An 18,535-nucleotide genomic window follows, 5' to 3' on the forward strand; every position below is an offset into this window, starting at 1 on the left:
CACACTCAGTTCCTGTTTAATTCTAGTCAAGAGTTCGAATGTTTATACATTTTTTATACAAGTACATGCCCAGTTACAAATATAGAAAATATAAAGTACATGCATATTTCGAAGACACATGGGCTCTATCATACAAAACTATTCAGTGCACGTGTAAGCCTGAGGACCACGCAAAAGGGTTTCTACATATTAAGTATTTAGTACCTTCCAAAACTGGTGGTGCATTAGATATATCAGATGTTAACTCCTCTAGCGAAAACTTCTAAGTTTGTCATACACAATATATATAATAATTTTTTTTTAACATCAAATACCCGCACAGTGCAAGCCGGGAACACTGCAGAATGCGAATTTATCTGCTAGCTGATGATATCGAATAATCCGGACAATAATTTCGCCTTACTTAAATAACAGTTAACAGAATTCCTTTTTTCCAGCCTGAGTGGGTATTTCTGTCATGGGTGACCTAAGGTATTTCTTTTTTTTTTTTTTTTTGGATGGCCTTCCATTCTTTGATTCAAAAGCTGATTATAGAAACTAGGACTTGACATAATTCTGGTTTCTGTCAATTACGAGACAGCAATGAAGAAATGCGATCATTTTTGTCTACTGATCGTTTTCTCCATGATGTAATCTTCTAGGATGAGGGTTATTTTAACAGCTGCACCTTCCTCTGTGTCAAAATCATTCTGGTTTCCAAGTAAGCGAACAAAGATTTGCTCTTGGGGCCTGGAAGGAAGTTCAATTTTTAACTGCCTTAATTATCTATAGTTTAGGTTACGAAAGAAAGGAATGCCACATATAGGGGCTTTAAATGTCCCAAAAGAAAAGAAAACTTGCCTCCAAGGACACTGCTCCCAAGTGTGGGATTTTTTGTAGCATTTTCGCACTGTTGGTTATGTTCATTCCCTGTGCAAACATCCTCTGCCGAGGTCTAGCGTCGCATCAATATTTACGCTGGACACCTCGGCTGCCGCAGAATGCAAACCATCGCCCCAGATTGGTGCTCCCTAGCAGGCCGGGCTTGCGTCCAAGAGCAAAGGGTTTCTAGTTTTGCTTTTTGAATGAGTATCATGTGGCCTCCTTTCAAATTTGGCAGAAATGCTCTTTGCACAGGGAAGTGCAATTGCGTTCTTTTAGAGTGGGTGAGAAAAACTTCCCCGAGTTGCTATGAAGACACGGCTAAGATGGGACATTAGTGTACTGAGATCTAGCTGTGGCAGGAGCCAGAGGTTTCCAGGCAAAGGTATTTGAAGACTGTTTTGAGAATTGTTTTAGCCTCTGTCAGCTGCACTAGACAACAACAAAAAAAGCAGCCCTAGGTCAACCAATGATGATTTGCTGTTATTCTCAGCCCTGCACTAGCATTGGCCCCTGAAGGACTCCAACACATGGGGGCTCAAATAAATAGCATCCTGGGTCTGCTCCACATTTCCCAGGGCCATCAGGGCCAAGGGGATTAGCCTATGGGTGATAAAGAGAAGCAGGAATGAGACACCACCACTACAGGGCTGTAGGTAGACACCCCCTCCCCCAACCCGTAAAAGGTGAAGATGATGGAGAGAACGGGAAGGCCATCCTCATCCCACTATCAGGAGAATGAGCAGCGAGATGAGGAGGATCACGGGAGGGGGCGAGAAGAGGATGGCGCTCGCCCCCCTCTGGTAGTAAGCCTCGGACTCTTGCTGGTACTGGGTGACACACATCTGCTCCACCACGCGCTCCATGATCTTCATGTCGGTCTCCGTGAAGTTCTCGCCCTTGGTGGTGGTGGTCACCGTGTGCTGCTTGACCGTGATGTTGACGCAGTCGTGCACAAAGTTGTTCTGGTTGCTGTACTGATCCACCGGCTTGTAGTACACTTGGTTGGGGTAGCGGTACATGTTCTCACGGTAGTAGCGGTCCTCATAGTCGTTGCCAAAATGAATGAGGGGCCTGCTCATGGCGCTCCCCAGCATGTAGCCGCCCAGGCCCCCCACAACCGCCCCGGCTGCTGCGGCTCCCGCCACATGCTTTATGTTGGTTTTAGGCTTACTGGGCTTGCCCCACTGACCGTGGCTCCCACCACCTTGACCCCAGCCACCGCCACCATGCGGCTGTCCCCAGCCGCCCCCGTGGGGCTGTCCCCAGCCACCCCCATGGGGCTGGCCCCAGCCACCCCCGTGGGGCTGGCCCCAGCCGCCACCACCCTGGGGTGGGTAGCGGTTGCCTCCAGGACTGCCCTGCCCTGGGTATCGGCTCCCCCCAGTGTTCCAGCCTCCTCCAGGCTTCGGCCGCTTCTTGCAGAAGCCAATGTCACTCCATGTGGCCACAAAGAGAACCAGGAGCCAGCTGCCTATGTGGCTTTTCACCATGATGGCTTATCTGCAAACAAAACAAAACAAAACAAAACAAAACAAAAAAAACGAGGAGGCCGTCAGCATCCTATGTTTGAGGCATAAAGAATGAACGCCCAGCAAGGGCATCGGCATGTTGGTCACCAAGGCTCCCCGCTCCTACTTCTCCTTTGTGGCACTTATGACAAAAGTAATTTCAAAGAAAGCATTAACCCAACTCTTTCTCCTCTAGGGACAAAGGTGACCTTAAGATCATTTCTGGCTCTACTTCCTAGAAACCTGATAAGAGATGGAATGTCAGCAATGTTGCTTATGGTAAAAATAACTTGATTGATGAACTGAGTCTGGGCTGGGTGAAACTGAAAACATCTGGTGGGTTTGCCAGAAACTTTGCGCATCTTTGGGGCAGTGGTTACTGTAAACCAGGTATATCCTTGTGGGGACCCTGAAAGCTGTGCCCAAGGGACACTTGCTCCTGTGGGGTCTGGGGACTCTACACTCAGGGGAACCCTTTATCCATCAATATGGGTCTCATTCCCTTGTACTTGAGCAGCCATGTGTGGGGGCTGGGAGTGGAGACAATTCCCTGGTTGCTGCTGGGTGGACTGCTATGAAGATCCCTGTGTAGCCCCTTCTGGAACCTTCTTTTTTTTTTTTCTGGAACCTTCTGAGAACTTGGTGGAGGGGGCCTATAGAAGTCTGGGAGTTAGTAAGTCCCCCAGTTGAGCTCTGCAGGAATTAACTTTAAAATATTGCTGGGGCACCTGGGTGGCTCACTGGGTTAAGCATCTGCCTTTAGCTCGGGTCATGATCTCAGGGTCCTGGGATCAAGCCCCGCATCTGGCTCTCTGCTCAGCAGGGAGCTTGCTTCCCCCTCTCTCTCTGCCTGCCTTTCTGTCTGCTTGTGCTTATGGTCTCTCTCTCTATCAAATAATTAAAAAATCTTAAACAAAAAAAAAAAAAAAGAAGAAAATTGCTGGCTCCTGTCTTCCTTCATCTGTGGGAATGAATGCCAGCAGGGGGGGCATCTGGTCTGCTGCTCTCTCCTCAGGGGCTAGGGCGGTGCCTGGCCCAGCGGGCACACAACAGTTACTTGTTAAATGAAGGGATGAACGCTCTCTGAACGTGTAAGTGCCTGTAAGAATTTCCTCAAACTAATTCTCAATACAGGATTTTTTGGAAACAGGAAACATGCCGGATTTTGCAAGCCCTCTTGTAAATTCATCTTCTATAAAAAGAGCTGCTTAAAGAGGGATAAAAATGCCTGTGTTCACGAGTCACTGAGTGAGCCTTGATTCAGCATTTAATGGCTTATGAGGGACTTATTGTCTCCTAATATTTGGTACAAAAGAAACACAGGTCTTACAGAAAAAGGCTGGCAGTTCGGGAATTCATGAACAAATTAAGTTGCCCCCGATAATAATTTATGATCCTTCGCAGAATGTACACTTGTCCAATGAAAAATCTCCTTTCAGATGAAACGCCTCATCTACCCTGTTGCTCAGTTCTCAGGGCTGTGATCAAAGACACACAGACATTCAGGGGAAGGAGAATAATGAAATAAGTGAATGATTCTCCTCCCATTTATGCTTCTATCCTTACTGAAAAATCCAGGTGGCCATAGGTAAATAGATATATATTTGAAAGGTATGAAAGCAGGTTCAACTGCTCAGAGTGGGCCAATCAATCGGGATTTCCGGAGGCTCTCCTGGGTCGGGTCGGAGGGTCAGGGTCCTAAGATGGGCCGTTTGGCCTGATCCTCCCTCTCCAGCCCCTGGCACTGGTCTCCGGCAGGCCCCCGCCACGTGCTTAGGGGCTCCAGCTCTCTGCCTGCCTGCCGCCCACATTTCCACCCACAACCACAGGGAACTGGACTGGGAGAGTGTCACCCCCGGACAACGGCTCCCAATCTAATGGGGTTTCACGTCAACAACTACTTCATTCACCCCAATGAGCCAAACCCAGCCAACACCCTATCCTTTTTTTTTAAGAGTTTGATTGTTTATTTATTTATTTAAAGTAAACTCCATGCCCAATGTGGGGCTCCAACTCACGACCCCAAGATAGAGAGCCACATGCTCCACCAACCGAGCCACCCAGGCGCACCCCTCCAACCCCCACTCCAGAGTTATTCTTGAATATCCTCTTTCTCATAGCACACAATGAATCTACCAGCAAATGTTATCAGCTCTACCTTAAAAATAAATCCTAAATCCTGAAACTCGTCATATTTGCCAACACACTTCCTCTCCTGGGTGAAGCCTCTGTTGCTTCTCATGGGGGTCTTTTAACAGCCTCCAACCTGCCTCCCTACTATTCCCCAGCCCCCACTCCATGTTCTCTCTTCAGCAGCCCAGAGGCTCAGACAACCTTTTTTTAAGTAGATCACACCATGTCTCTTCTCTTCCCCCTCAAGTGGCACTCCTTTGTGCTCAGGGTAAGACCCCAAGTCCTGACCGTGCCATGTGACCTGCCTCCAGCTGCCCACCTCTCTCTGGCCTCCTCCTGCTCCCCACACTTGAGAAGCACTTTCCCATCTCAGGGCCTTTGCACTTGCTGCTCCTGGGGCCTGGAAGGCTCCCCCTCCAGTTACTCATTTGGCTCCAGTCTGCTCTGCTGTCAGCTCTGTGGGGCTGCGCATGTCACTCTCCCGGAGTCAGCAGCCTGCATCCTATCCCCTTATCCTGTTTCATTTTCCTTCAGAGTGGGGATGCCTACCTGACACCTATATTTTACTATTTACTTCCTGTTTGCCATCTCCATGGCAGTGTGGGCTCCCCCTGAGGTGGGAGTTTCTCTTTGTTCACTGTAGTGCCTTTAGTGCCTAAATGGAGTGCCTGGCCCACAGCCCGATATGATTAAGTGCTGAATGAATGGATGAGTGTGGAAACATCTGTAATAAGTCATAATAACCAAACTAAAAATTAAACTGTTACAAAAGTGAACCACTCTTTATGAATTTTCAAAGCCCTCTTCTCTGCACTGGCCCACTGTCCAACATCTCCAGTCCGGTTATAGGAACACTGAGCTCATGTGCCACCTGCCACGGGCGTCTCTGGCTGGCTGGAGAGGAGAGCTGACACTGTCGGGGCAGGAAGGAGACCCTGTTGCGAGGGAAGGAATGTGGAAGCTGGCTTTGAACACGCCTGCTCCAAGGCTATAAGAGTCGCAGCTCTGTAAGTTCTGGAGACATGTGAGCAGATGCTGACATTGTCTAGGAAAGGAGGCACAGAAGAGGGCCTTGGTCCCTGTGAAGCTGGGCGTAGGAGGTGGAGGGGGCTACAAGGCATTTGGAGTGGAAACGGTGGGGGTGAGAGAGAATGCCAGCAGTTGGGGGGAATCACAGAGGGCTTCCTGGAAGAGGAGCCTCAGTGCGCGGTGGGTCAGGAGGCAGGGCCAGGCAGTAAAGGTCCTCACCAGCAAGGTGAGCAGACATGCTGTCTTCCCTGGGACAATTTACACCTGTTGTGCCTGGTGCTAATATTAATAATGCCCTTTTTGGTCTCAAGAGTATCCCCGTGGGTTACTCTAAGTAGCCCAATGCTAAGGCATGTTAAGTTGTCCGGACTTGATTATCAAAGTACTAGGGAACCAGTGAAGAGTTCTGGGCTCTCTCTGAGAAAGAATGTTGTGGAGGGTGGACTGGGGCCTGTGTGTGTGTGTGTGTGTGTGTGTACATGTGCGGGGAAACTAGCTTCCAGGCTCCTGCAGTAACTAAGCTAGAGATGGTGCCCTTGTCAGGGAAGGACGGTCATGGACGGTCTGATTGGAAGGTAGCTTCTGGAGGGCTTGGTGTCTGAAGAATCAGGGTGGCACCTGGATTTCGGGACTGGGCAGCTGCATGGACGGGCACAGAACAGAGGAGAAGGCCTGGAGGGAGATAAATGAAGGGCTCGGCTCTCACTCGTCACTCTCATCAAGCTATGTATGTGAGACAAGAGAGACCAGGATGCAAGGGGGCATCAGAGCCGTGGTGTGCACGCGCTGCTGTTCCGTACTTCCGTAAAGCTGAACGCTGGAGAAGTTTGGCTCACCACAGAACAGATGAAGACAGCATCATTTTAGAATTGGTTGAGAACCACAAAAGCAACATTTAGTTACGGAAAGTATTAAACCCAGCAACTACATTTTGAAGTAGAGAATCATTTCTAAATGTAAGAAGGAGACAAAACTTAACAGGGGACCTTGGAGAATCTCTCTCTGTGAAGAAATGAGGAAGATCTGGTATCATTGACTGCAAACCTGTCACTCTCTGTGAGTTCGGCTACCAAGATTCAGAGACGGCAAGTGACACACCTAGGATGACAGTGCTGGTGGGTATAATTGCTGGGGACAGAAACGGGACTCCTGAGCTCTTGTAAGATACTCTCTGTGAGTGATCGGCTTGTCCCCGATCCTCTGGCACATTTTGAGACCTGAAGGGCAGAGCCGCCAGGCAGAACCGAGCGGGTCGCCCCTTCGGGTAAATGTGGCCTTGGCCATTCGGTATGGCCCCCGCCAGAAGTGCCAGGAGCAGGAGCTTCCAGATGGCTTCAGAGACTGGGACCTGGACCGCGGTGGCACCTCCAGCTCTGAGTCTGACTCTACAGCAACAAGTGCATGGAATCTGACCCCCCAGTGGGGGCATGATTTCTACAGGACTCTCCCCTCGTTGAAGAAGAAGGACCCCCACATTTATCAGAAAGCTGCCACCTTCTGTCAGAGAATAGCACCGTCCTCGGAGAGAAAGCAAGCAGCCGTGGCTAAAGAGAAGCAAAAGAAGATGCGGCCTATGTACCTGAAGGGCCATGGAAGCGGAAGGAAGGCTATCTTGGAAAGAAGGCGAACTTGGACATGGTGGAGACCTCCAGTTGGAGACTCCAGCAGATCTCGTCGAAAGTTACGCAGAAGAACAGAAACCACTCAAGGAAAGCTTTCAGGCCCTGCTGCAGGGTGGAGGACAGTGAGGGCAAGGACAGTGTCCCGCAGTGGCTCTGAGGTGGCGGCAGACACATGCGAACACCAGGCGGAGAAGGCCCGGGGGGATGCAAACTGGCTGGAGACGCTGAAGGGCAGAAGGACAATCACAGCCCTGACACCCGAGAGAACTGCCCACCTGGAGGAATGCTGGAACAATCCAGAGCCGGGGAAGGCGGGTGGCGTTCCCTAAAGGAAACTTGCACATACAAGGTCAGAGCCAGAGCAGCTGCAGGATAAGACGCCAGAAGCGGAAGGCCCAGAACTCGTGGAAGAAGAGGCAGGTCTTCAAGTCACTCTGCCCAGAAGAGACAGAGACACTCACGGAAGCCACAGGGAAGCCACAGAGAGATGAAGCCAGTCCACAGGGCAGCTGTTGGCACCTGACAGGCCCTGCAGGAAGCAGCCCAGTACAGGAAGGGAGGGCTCTGTGTCCCACCCCCACCAGAAGCCAGTCCCCCAGGGACGTAGGAGGGGCAAGGAGACACAACTCCTGGGCCCAAAGGTGACAGCTGGTAGACGTGAGTTACTCACCAGAGACTGCAGGCCTTTGGCCTCAACCCCAAATGGCTGTCCTTCTGCCAGCTGGGGCAGGCAACGGAGGAAGCAACAGGGTCCCAAGAGCGGCCCCTGAACTCCAGGGAATAGGCAGGAGCCCTGGGGTTCCTTGCCTCCAGTCAAGCCCCTGGATGCCTCTCCCTCATGCACTGTATAGATACCGTGTCTGCTGTGGGCAAAGAAGTCTTTCTATCCCACAGATGTGGACGTTTGAGGCCTCCCTAACAAGCTTACCCCAGCACCTTACCTTGAGACACACCTTAGACCCATCCCTCAAATGCTGGGCCCAGTCACAACCACAGTCAAGCTAAATGGCTTTATCAGCCTGCAGGGGCCACTGTTGCCCCTCCTACCCCTAAACCTTGGCAAGGTAGGGGCTGTGGGACCCGTGAGGGGCACAGGTGGTCCAGTGCAAGCTACAGTACTTGAGTCAGGCCCTGAGTGGGTGTCTGGGAGCCCTCGCTCCCTGCCCTGTGAGGGAGGCCCGGCTGCCAGGAGACAGGCATAGGGGCTCTGCCCGTCTGAATGGTCCCAGTTCGGAGGTTTCTGGGACTGATCTCAGTTGTGCTTGTCAAGGGGGTGAGAAGGGGAAGACACATCAGCTCCAGATTTCAAGCTCCCATATCCACCATGACATAAATAAAAAAATAAATAGTGAAAAACAAAACAAACAAAAAAGACATTAAGTATTTGACAAAACTCAATACCTGTTTAACACTAAAAAGCCTCCCCCAAACAAACAAACAAAAACCCCTCTTAGCAGACTAGGAATAGGAGGAAACTCCGCTAACTTGATAATGGTTATATAACAAAACCAACCAACATACTTAGTGGATAACCTCTGAATGCTTTAAGACCAGAAATAAGACAAGGATGGGGAGCACCTGGGTGGCTCAGTGGGTTAAGCCTCTGCCTTCAGCTCAGGCCATGATCTCAGGGTCCTGGGATCGAGTCCCACATCGGGCTCTCTGCTAGGCAAGAAGCCTGCTTCCCCCACTCTCTCTGCCTGCCTCTTTGCCTACTTGTAATCTCTCTCTCTGTCAAATTAATAAATAAAATCTTAAAAAAAAAAAAAAAGAAAGAAGACAAGGATGTTCATCGCCACAGGACTGGAGATTCTGTTCAATGTCATAGGCAGAGACAAAGAAGTAACCAGGGCCAGAACTGCAAGGATAGAGCCGACTTTCATTGTTTGCAGTTAAAGTGACCATACACAGAAAACCCAACAGATTTGTAGAGACGACAAGAGACCCCAATACTAGAGTTCAGCAAGGCTGTGGGATAGAAGACTGGCCTACAAAAACCAACAGCATTTCTCTACATCAGCAATAATCAATTAGAAAAAAAAAATCAAGAAAGAAGATAATCACAGCATCAAACCAAACTGTAAGGTATCTAGGGCTTGACTTAACTGAGAAGAAATAACACTTGAGCAAAAATAACTCCAGTAGGGGTGCCTGGGTGGCTTAGTCATTAAGCATCTGCCTTCAGCTCAGGTCATGATTCCAGGGTCCTGGGATCGAGCCCCACATCGGGCTCTCTGCTCAGCGGGGAGCCTGCTTCTCCCTCTCCTACTCCCCCTGCTTGTGTTCCTTCTCTTGCTGTGTCTCTGCCAACTAAATAAAAAACTCCAATAAAGAACACTAAAGATGATCTGAACAAATGGAAAGATACTCCACGGCTTTGACTGGGATGACTTGGTGATATCTGTCAATTATCCCACCCCTCCAACCAGTGAACCTGTAATTTCAATAAAACGCCAACCCGAAGTCCACCTGGGTTTTTTTGAGGAGGTCAATAAACTTACAAGGTGAGAGGAATGTCCATGAATAGTAAACTCAGCTTTAAAAAGGAACAGAAAAGACAAGGGAATCTACTGGATCAGACCTTAAATCCTACTATAAAGCCAGAGCAATAAAGACCACACAGTCAAAGTCTAGGAACAGATCAACGGACCAAGGAGAGCAAAAGGGCACATTCGGAGATAAGCCCCCCCACACACTTTAGTAGGGGACTTGATATATGATAAAGCAGCCACCACAAATCAATGGAGACAGGAAGGCTGTTGAGCAGATGCTTCCAGGAAACCAAAGAAAAATAAAACTAGATCCCTAACACTACATGCAAGAGCGCACTCTAGGTGGAATACAAACCTACCTGAGAAAGGGAAAAGCACATTGTTAGAAGAAGAAGCCACAGGTGAATGCCTGTGTGACCTGGAGATGACCGGTGGGGGCAAGGGGGTAGTGGTACAGATTTTTAAACAAAGGGTACAAACCAAGAGGCAAATAAAAGTTTTATGACATAAAAGATAAGGATTCTTATTTAATGTTATGAAGGATATTGTGGACAAAACTAAGAGGAGTGCATAATGGTAAAAATATTTCTAGTATTGGGGTGCCTGGGTGGCTCAGTTGGTTAAGCGGCTGCCTTTGGCTCAGGTCATGATCCCGGAGTCCCAGGATGGAGTCCTACATCGGGCTCCCTGATTGGTGGGGAGTCTGCTCCTCCATCTGACTTCTCCCCTCTCATGCTTTCTTTCTCGTTCTCTCTCTCAAATAAATAAATAAAATATTAAAAAAATATTTCTAGTATTTATGGTCAACAGAAAATTCATTTCCAGAATGTACAAGGAAATCTTAGAAGCAGTAAGACACAGTAATAGAAAAAAATAGAAGGGCCAGAAGATACAAAAACTGATAATTGATAGAAGAGGAAAAGCCAAAAGGGCTTGAGAATATATTCAAAATCATTAAGAATCAGATAAAATGGGACCAAAAAAGGAAGATGTTTCACTTACACTTATCAGTCTAGTCAAAAAAAAAAATAATAATAACCAAACCAAAACCAGAAAAGAGCTGGATGATGCCAAGAAGGCAGGGTGTGGAAATAAAGGAATCCACGTGACTATCAAAGGAGTGTGGGTGGTATAATTGAACAGAAAAAATGAAAATAAATTGAATGATTATTCAACTCAAAAAAGAAGAAAGAGAAAATTTCAAAATAAAGCATCATAATTATAAAGAAATATAGAGATGAAAGTAGAACTTAAATAAAACCCAGAAAAACGAGGGATTTCTAAGTAAAATCAAGTGACTTGAAAAGGCAACACACATACAAACATGGTCCACTGCCGAGCTCCACGTGGGAAATGGGAAAGGCCAAAAAACCTTAGAAAGAGAAGACTTTAAAAGGGTAACAACCTTTCAAATGCAAATGTTTTATGAATTAAAAATCTGTGTGGGAGGGGCACCTGGGTGGCTCAGTGGGTTGGGCCTCTGCCTTTGGCTCAGGTCATGATCTCAGGGTTCTGGGATCAAGCCCCATATCAGCTCTCAGCTCAGCGGGGAGCCTGCTACCCCTTCTCTCTCTGACTACTTGTGATCTCTGTCAAATAAATAAATAAAATCTTAAAAAAAAATCTCTGTGGGATGGTTTGCTTTTCTATTAAAATATACATCATAAATATTGACTTTAGAATTAATTCAGCCAACAAGTATTTATGGAATAAGCAGTATATGCCAGTTTTTAAATAAATAGAAAATTTGAACGGACCAATAACCATAAAAGAAATGGAGGAAAAAGTTGTCCTAAATTCCATATTACAGTGTAACATTTATAGTACAATAGAGTATTGATTCATTCAACAAATAATTAAGTGTTCTCTAAGGTTCTAGCATTATGCTAGTGTGCTAGGGTGCTGGGGACACAATGGCGAGTAAGATATTTAGCTTAGGGGATGATGCCATCTCCTGAAATGACAGAGGCAGGTGGAGGGTCCCACTTGGAGAGAAGACCCAGGGCTGTGGTTTGGACACATTAGCTTGGCTACACCTAGGAGATGTTCAAGTAGGAGTATCAACTTGGGCAATTGTTTTAAGAGTCTGGAACTCAGCAGAGATAAATGTGAGGGCATCCTTCCCTGAGAAGCAGTGTCTATAGCCAAGGGGCCAAGGGCCAGGATTGAAACCCCAGCAATTGCGTCCCTAGTCACCCAGCCTTCACCAGTAAGGATGCCAAAATCCAAAAGAAAATACCGCCAAACTGATTTTAACAGTTTAGTAAAAGAAGGATACACTGTGACCAATAAGGATTATTTTGGGAATGTAAAGAGGCCTTAATTGGAAATCCCCGAATAGGTTAAGATGACAAAATGCTAAGACTCTGTGGAGATATTGAAAAATTTTCAATTAAAGTCAACCTCCATTCTTGATTTTTTAAGCTTAAGCTATTAACGTTTCTCTAGAACTAGCAGGCAGTCCCTTTCCATCAAGAATTGCCACCACATTGATGCAACATGGAGGCTTAAGTGGGTAGAAGAATAAATGAAACAAGATGGGATTGGGAGGGAGACAAACCATAAGTGACTCTTAATCTCACAAAACAAACTGAGGGTTGCTGGGGGGAGGGGGTTTGGGAGAAGGGGGTGGGATTATGGACATTGGGGAGGGTATGTGCTTTGGTGAGTGCTGTGAAGTGTGTAAACCTGGTGATTCACAGACCTGTACCCCTGGGGATAAAAATATATGTTTATAAAAATAAAAAATTAAAAAAAAAATAATAAAAATAAAAATAAAAAATAATAACAAAGTTAAAAAAAAAAAAAAAAAAAAAAAAAAAGAATTGCCACCACATGGGATGCCTGGGTCGCTCAGTTGGTTGGGCAGCTGCCTTCGGCTCAGGTCATGATCCCAGCGTCCTGGGATCGAGTCCCACATGGGGCTCCTTGCTCAGCAGGGAGCCTGCTTCTCCCTCTGCCTCTGCTGCCATTCCGTCTGCCTGTGCTCGCTCTCTCCCTCTCTCTCTCTGATAAATAAATAAAATCTAAAAAAAAAAAAAAAAAAAAAAAAAAAAAGAATTGCCACCACAAATGCATGGCCTATATCCTATCTTAATGGAAGAAGGAAAGGCATCCCATCAGTGTAATGAACAAGACAAAAATGCAAGTAGGTCCTCTTATTTTTGATTGTTATGGAAGTTTCAGCCAATTACATCTCCTATTTGGAAAATTGGCCCAAAACATCTTAGAATAAATAAGTGAGCTCATTAGGGTGGCAGTTTTTGCAATCCATATATAAAAACCCAGCAAGTCCCCAAATTAATTATAATTAGTGAGAAGATTTAGCACAGATGCAAACATTCCATCCATAATGTTCCATATTGCCATTCCATCTATAATGACAATAAAATTTTTTTTATAGCATCTAGGATTTAACCTAAAAAGAAATAGGACTTGTATGAGGAAAGCTAAGGAATTTTACTGAGAGACATAAAAAGGAAGACTAGAAAACAAGCAAACAAACCAACAAAAAGCCAAAACAAACCAAGCCACACAATGTTTTTGTTTGGGAAAACCAATACTGAAAGATACCAATTTATCTTCAAGTAATCCATCAAATTAACACACTTTCAGTCAGAATTCAAAGGGGATTTTAAAGGACATGATGAAATGATACTCACAATTAAGAAGTCAGAAAAAAAAAAAAGTCAGAAAAAAAATCACTGAACAGGAAGAAAACCTAGGGCATGCTCGGCCTGTCAGCTATCAGGATACACTGGGAAGCTACATGAGGCATTGTAAGGATCACATGGCATTGGTGTATGAACAATGGCAGAGCAATGGAACTTGACAGAAGGTACCAGAAAGATCCACAGATTATCACCCTGTTCATCCTATTCCCATTTACACATGAGCTGGCAGGAACTAGCTTAATGGTCGAGTGCCAAGGGCTGAACTTCTAATACTTAGAACATGTTATAACTTGAAACTTAACTGGTTAAATTGGGAACTGGCACCAGCTTCTCCCACTGCCCATAGACCCCAGGAAAATTCCCTGTCTTTCCAGGGCTAGGTAGAACCTCGTCATGTTTTAATCTTTTTGAGGACACTGCCCCTTAAAGAATGCAAGCCATACAACATTTTGCAGAACATTTTGGGATGTGGGGTTGCACTGGTACCCTGAGGCCCTGGATTGAACAGGGCAAAAGACTGCCAACCTGGTCTGTCATCAGAATGACCAGAAGAGCTTTTTCAAAAGCAACATTGCTGAAGCCTATCCTGGGCCAACAGTGTCCAACAATGGCATCTGGGGATCGATAAAATCTTCCTAGGGGATCACACTCCTAACCAGGCTTCAGAACTAGGGCCTCAGGAAAACAACACTGAACCACATTTACAATGCTTCTCATGAAAGAGCACACTTCCCTGGAAGTGATCACACGATAGTTTAGCAGTAGTAAGTAGAACACAGCTAAAAAAAAAAGGATTAACAAACTGAAGGGAGAAAAACAAATGCTCCCCACCGTAAATGCTGGCAAGCACGGGATTCACTCCAGGATTATTCTACAATATACAGAACCATCCCTGGGTCAGATGCCAGTGCGACGTGAATGCTTAATACACAGCCATGCACAGCTGATACAGTTGCCTTGGGAGAGGAAATAAGATCCTAAAGGCAGACTAGAACAGGTAAGATAAAACTACAGCTTCAAAAACCTTTCACCTCCTAAAACCTTTTGTCATCCGGTAAACAGTCACCTTCGGCATTAATCTGGCACAGAAACGTTATGTGATTATTATTATATTATTTTTTAAATGGCTGCTTCCTTACATAATTCAGCCTGATTGTAGGGAAAGCTATGACCATTTCCTGGCAAAATCAAGGTGATTTTGCAAGAATGATGGAATGGCTAGGAGTTACATACATAGACCCCAGCGGCCTCCCAAGCAGGGGCCTGTGATTGCAGCCTTTCCAGAGCCTTATTTTCTGTGACAGTTGGAGACTATTCAACCATCAGAAGGCCAAAGAGATTCCACAGGGTACGTACATCTGTCGTGGCTCCGCTGAGCTGGAGTTGTGTCTCTGAGAAGACAGACTGCTTCGGTGTGGCTGAAACAGCTCTGTTTCCAAATATACTCAGGAATCCTTAAAAACAGCCACAAAAAAAGAAAAAAACTAGAATGGATAAATAAATCTAAGAACTGATTCCTTAAAAGAAAAACCCAATATATACATTAATAAACACTAATAAATCTGTTCAAGAAGAAAATGAGACAATATTTGAAAAAAATGAGGTCATATAAAAAAAAAAAAACCAGCAAACAGGACACAGAGAAAATGGTGGGTCCGTAACATTTAAAAAATTGAGATATGTGACCTGTTTTAAAAATCGTATTATTCAATAAAAGCAACACACCAAGAAAAAAAAGGAATGTGAAAATCACCTCTCACTTCTATTAAAATGCCCATTTTTTGGTGCTTTTCCAAAAATTTAGATTATCCACACATGCATTCACATTTGAGTAAATAGTTTAGATAAGTGCACTCTGACTTGTCAGTTTTCCCCAGATATCAGAGGCTCCAAAATCATGACTCTTAATGGTCACATACTGCTCCTACCAGTTACTAGGGCATGATTTTCTGAGCTACTGCCCTGCTGTTGTACATTTAGGTTGCTTCCCAGTTGGTTCTAATTTTAGATCATTCTGCACCAATGTGTGCCTGCATATGGCTTTTTGTTGGTTTGTTTGCCTCCATCGCAGGTAAATGTTTCTTCTATTGCAGGTAAATCCCCAGGGGTCGGGTTTTCTGGGTCACCACTTCTAACTTCTTAGTGCATTGCCAGATTGCTTTACAAAAAAGTGCATGGCACTTCACAATATCCCTCTTGGGTTGTGAACAGTAAAAGAATAAAGGGATACACACCAATGGTCAGTTTCACCTAAAGTTAATCTTGGCAACACACTGGGAAGTAGGTTTCACTTCCTCTATTTTATGAATGGACATGAGCAGGATTAGGAAATTAGGTGACCTGCAGGAAGTCACAAAATCAGTAGCAGCTCCACCTTTCTGAGCCCAACACCCCACAGCATCTCCAGATAACTGAATATGCAAGTTTCATGGCAACTGTCTCATAAGGGTTGTTACTACTATTGAGATCGTTTTTGTTCATTTAATAGATGTGAAATGATAATCGTCTTGCTTCCATTTGCATTCTATTCTGCAAATGGTTCATCATTTCACCATTTATCTATTATACAATTTATCTATTATAATCTCTCACTTTCCTTTTACATGTACGAAAAATTTGTGTCAGATACAAAAAGATACAAATCGCATCCTAGCTCTCCGCTTTTTTCCCTTTCCAGCTAGTTCTTTTTCATTTTAAGAGCTCCTCGGTGGCCACGTAGGTTAAATTGTTCATTTTCACCCGTGATTTTTGTTTTTCTTCTTAACAACGTCTGAGAGAGTTGTTCATTTTTCCAGCAGTCTGACCTTCTGTATTCAACTTTCTGTTCCTATTTTTTCCCGGTAATTAATAAAAATCTTTACTCCTATTCCACCTGGAGTTTTTCGCAAGGAAAAGGAAAGCACCTCAAATGCTCGCATGTGGGGAACTGCTTATTAAGCCGTGATGCTCTATGTGAAAGAAAAATACGCAGCCATGAAGGTAATCATGATCCGGGGCAGGAGACATGTGTCCCCGGGGGCCAGGCACTCCCCGGCCCCCAAGAGGGAGAAGGCGGCGGCTCCAGGCCCCAGCCCGCAGAGGCCCGAGGCCCCGCCCACGCCCGTCCGCTCCGGGGCTGCTCCGCCGAGGGCTAGACGGGTGCGGCCGCCTCTCGGGAGGAGTTCCCCGGCAGAGTGGGCCCCCACGCGCCGCGAACTCCTCTCCTGCCGCGGCCCCGGCCCGGGGCGGGCGGCCGCTCTCCCACCCCCACTCCGACATTCTCGGGGCGTCCCGGTCTTCTGCCTGCTGGCTGGTAGGGCGGCCAACGCGCCGGCGGCCGGGAGCCCCACGACCCCACGGCTCGTCTCCCCGGAGCCGCTCGCGGCCCTCCTTGGGTTCCCCAGCCGCGTTCGCACGAGGCGATCGCCCCCTACTTGCCCCGACCTTCGGCCCCTCCCGCCGCGGACCTGCGTGGGGGAGGATCAGACCTCGCGGCACACGGCCATCCCTCCCCACGGGCCAGGCCAGCCGCTCCCCCCGCCCCCAGGTCCAACCAGAAAAGCTAAACCGTGAGACGTCCCGCCTTAACCAACGCGCACCCTGGGGCAGGCCGGACGCGCCACGCGCCCGCAGGGAAGCCCCCTCCTTTCCTCACGGCCAAGGTCGGCCCCCGACCCCAGAGTCCCCGGGTCGGGCCCTCGGGTTCCGCGACGTCCCCGCCGCCCCCCAGAGCTCCGGACCCCCGCCCGCGCCCTGCGCTGGGAGTTTGAAAAGGCCACCGGGCTGTTTACCTGCCTTCTTCGGAGAGGAGAAGCTCGCCGCGCCCGAGCTGTCAGCGACTGGCGCGGAGGCGAGCGACAAGCCCCGCCCAGGGGGAGGGTCGTGGGCGGGGCAGGGAGGTGGCGGAGCTCGCGGCGGAGGTCTGCGCGCCGACCAATGACCGCGCGGTCTCGGCTCGTGCGCGCCTGCGGGCGCGGGCCCACGCGGAAAGGTGCACCGCTCCCAAGCGTGCCCGGGCGTCTGAGTCGCTTAGTGGAAACGTGTTGGGATTCGCTTCCACATCGCACCGGCTGATACCGCCTCCTGGTGTCATCACTCCCTGACGTTGCTCATTGACTGTAAAATCATCTTTAAAAAGAAATTCGGCCCGAAGCCCCAACTCTCCCGTTACATAATGGAGAAAATGAGACGTTAGGGAATGAGAAGGCAATTTCTGGAACTTTGGTAGCCAGAAATTTCTGAAGAGGAAAAAGATTTTTTCTACCTTGGATTGAGCCCAGCCAGGGTTCGTGAATTTTCACGGAAGTTCTTACAAGTGGAGGCCTAGGAAGGACGTTGGCCACCACTATTCGTTCATTGACTCAGTTTCTGCTCCTTATTTTGTGCAAAAGAGATTATTTAGACTAGACCTCACAAATGAGGAAAATGTCCTCCATTTAATGTCCGCTCACGTTACCTGAGGCACCTTGTATAAAACAGAATGGTATGCTCTGGACCGTTATTGCTGTGAAGAAATTAGGTAGGCATTTATAAAGTTTGGCCTGGGATGAAGTGATAGAGGGATGGGAACTGGGGTTTGGGGAACTGTTTAAATTATTACCCAAATCAGGACACTTGTAAAGTGAAAGAGGCACCAGTATGAATTAGGTGGGCGTAAAGCAAGATTGTCCTGGGAAAAATGGGACAACTAGTCCCCTTGTTATGAGCAAGGGGGTCCACTAAGCTTGTAAGAAAAGAGGTTTAAAAATATTGAGACACCTGTTGGAAACGGGATTTAGATTGCTCACCTATATTCCCGGGTGGATCACTCACGTGGGAGGAGACTAGTGGGCAGGAAGGGGAAGGCCAGAGAATAGAGAGAATGTGAAACAGTGTAGGGTGATGTTTATGTGAATGTGGGTAGGCAATTTGAAAGGTCAGCTGGGAAGGGGAAATGATAGGTTTGGAAAACATGGATGGCTAGCCCATGGGGTGATTCAGTAAGAGAGCTGGATTTGGGCCAGTTAGAAAGGAGTGTTAAGCAACAATGCTGTGGCTGTTTTTTATCCATTCAATCTTACATAATGATTAGGTTGACAGTACTTTACAAGCCTTAACTTCTTTCCTTGGAGATGGCTTATTGCCAGGTGAACTGGGGGAGGGGGAGGCAGAGAAGCATCTCCCTGAGTCTTAAACTGGGCTGGAGCCAAGAGTTGGTGACCAGATCAGATGGGGAAAAGGGCAGGCTTCCCTCT

General features: G+C 47.2%; 1 protein-coding gene across 2 annotated transcripts; it reads right to left on the reverse strand.

Annotated features, from left to right (window-relative positions):
• Window positions 1-17,299, reverse strand: LOC101677643 (prion protein). Of its 2 annotated transcripts, XM_004772832.3 has the most exons (3): window positions 17,093-17,295; window positions 14,679-14,776; window positions 1-2,364 (listed from the first exon to the last, which is right to left on the reverse strand). In XM_004772832.3, the coding sequence occupies exon 3, from the start codon at window positions 2,352-2,354 to the stop codon at window positions 1,581-1,583; it is 774 nt and encodes a 257-aa protein (XP_004772889.1). In that variant the 5' UTR covers window positions 2,355-2,364; window positions 14,679-14,776; window positions 17,093-17,295; the 3' UTR covers window positions 1-1,580. The 2 variants fall into 2 exon arrangements, with proteins under 2 accessions (XP_004772889.1, XP_012901521.1); XM_013046067.2 differs by lacking the exon at window positions 14,679-14,776 and having other exon boundaries at window positions 17,093-17,299.
• Between the last annotated feature and the right edge of the window lie 1,236 nt (window positions 17,300-18,535).

The sequence above is a fragment of the Mustela putorius genome, unplaced genomic scaffold, assembly GCF_011764305.1.
Source record: "Mustela putorius furo isolate JIRA1106 unplaced genomic scaffold, ASM1176430v1.1 tig00000874_pilon_pilon_pilon, whole genome shotgun sequence".
NCBI lineage: Eukaryota > Metazoa > Chordata > Mammalia > Carnivora > Mustelidae > Mustela > Mustela putorius.

What these genes read in the sequence shown, in the direction of transcription:
- LOC101677643 (XM_013046067.2), bottom strand. Translation starts at nt 2,354, where the DNA reads ATGGTGAAAAGCCACATAGGCAGCTGGCTCCTGGTTCTCTTTGTGGCC.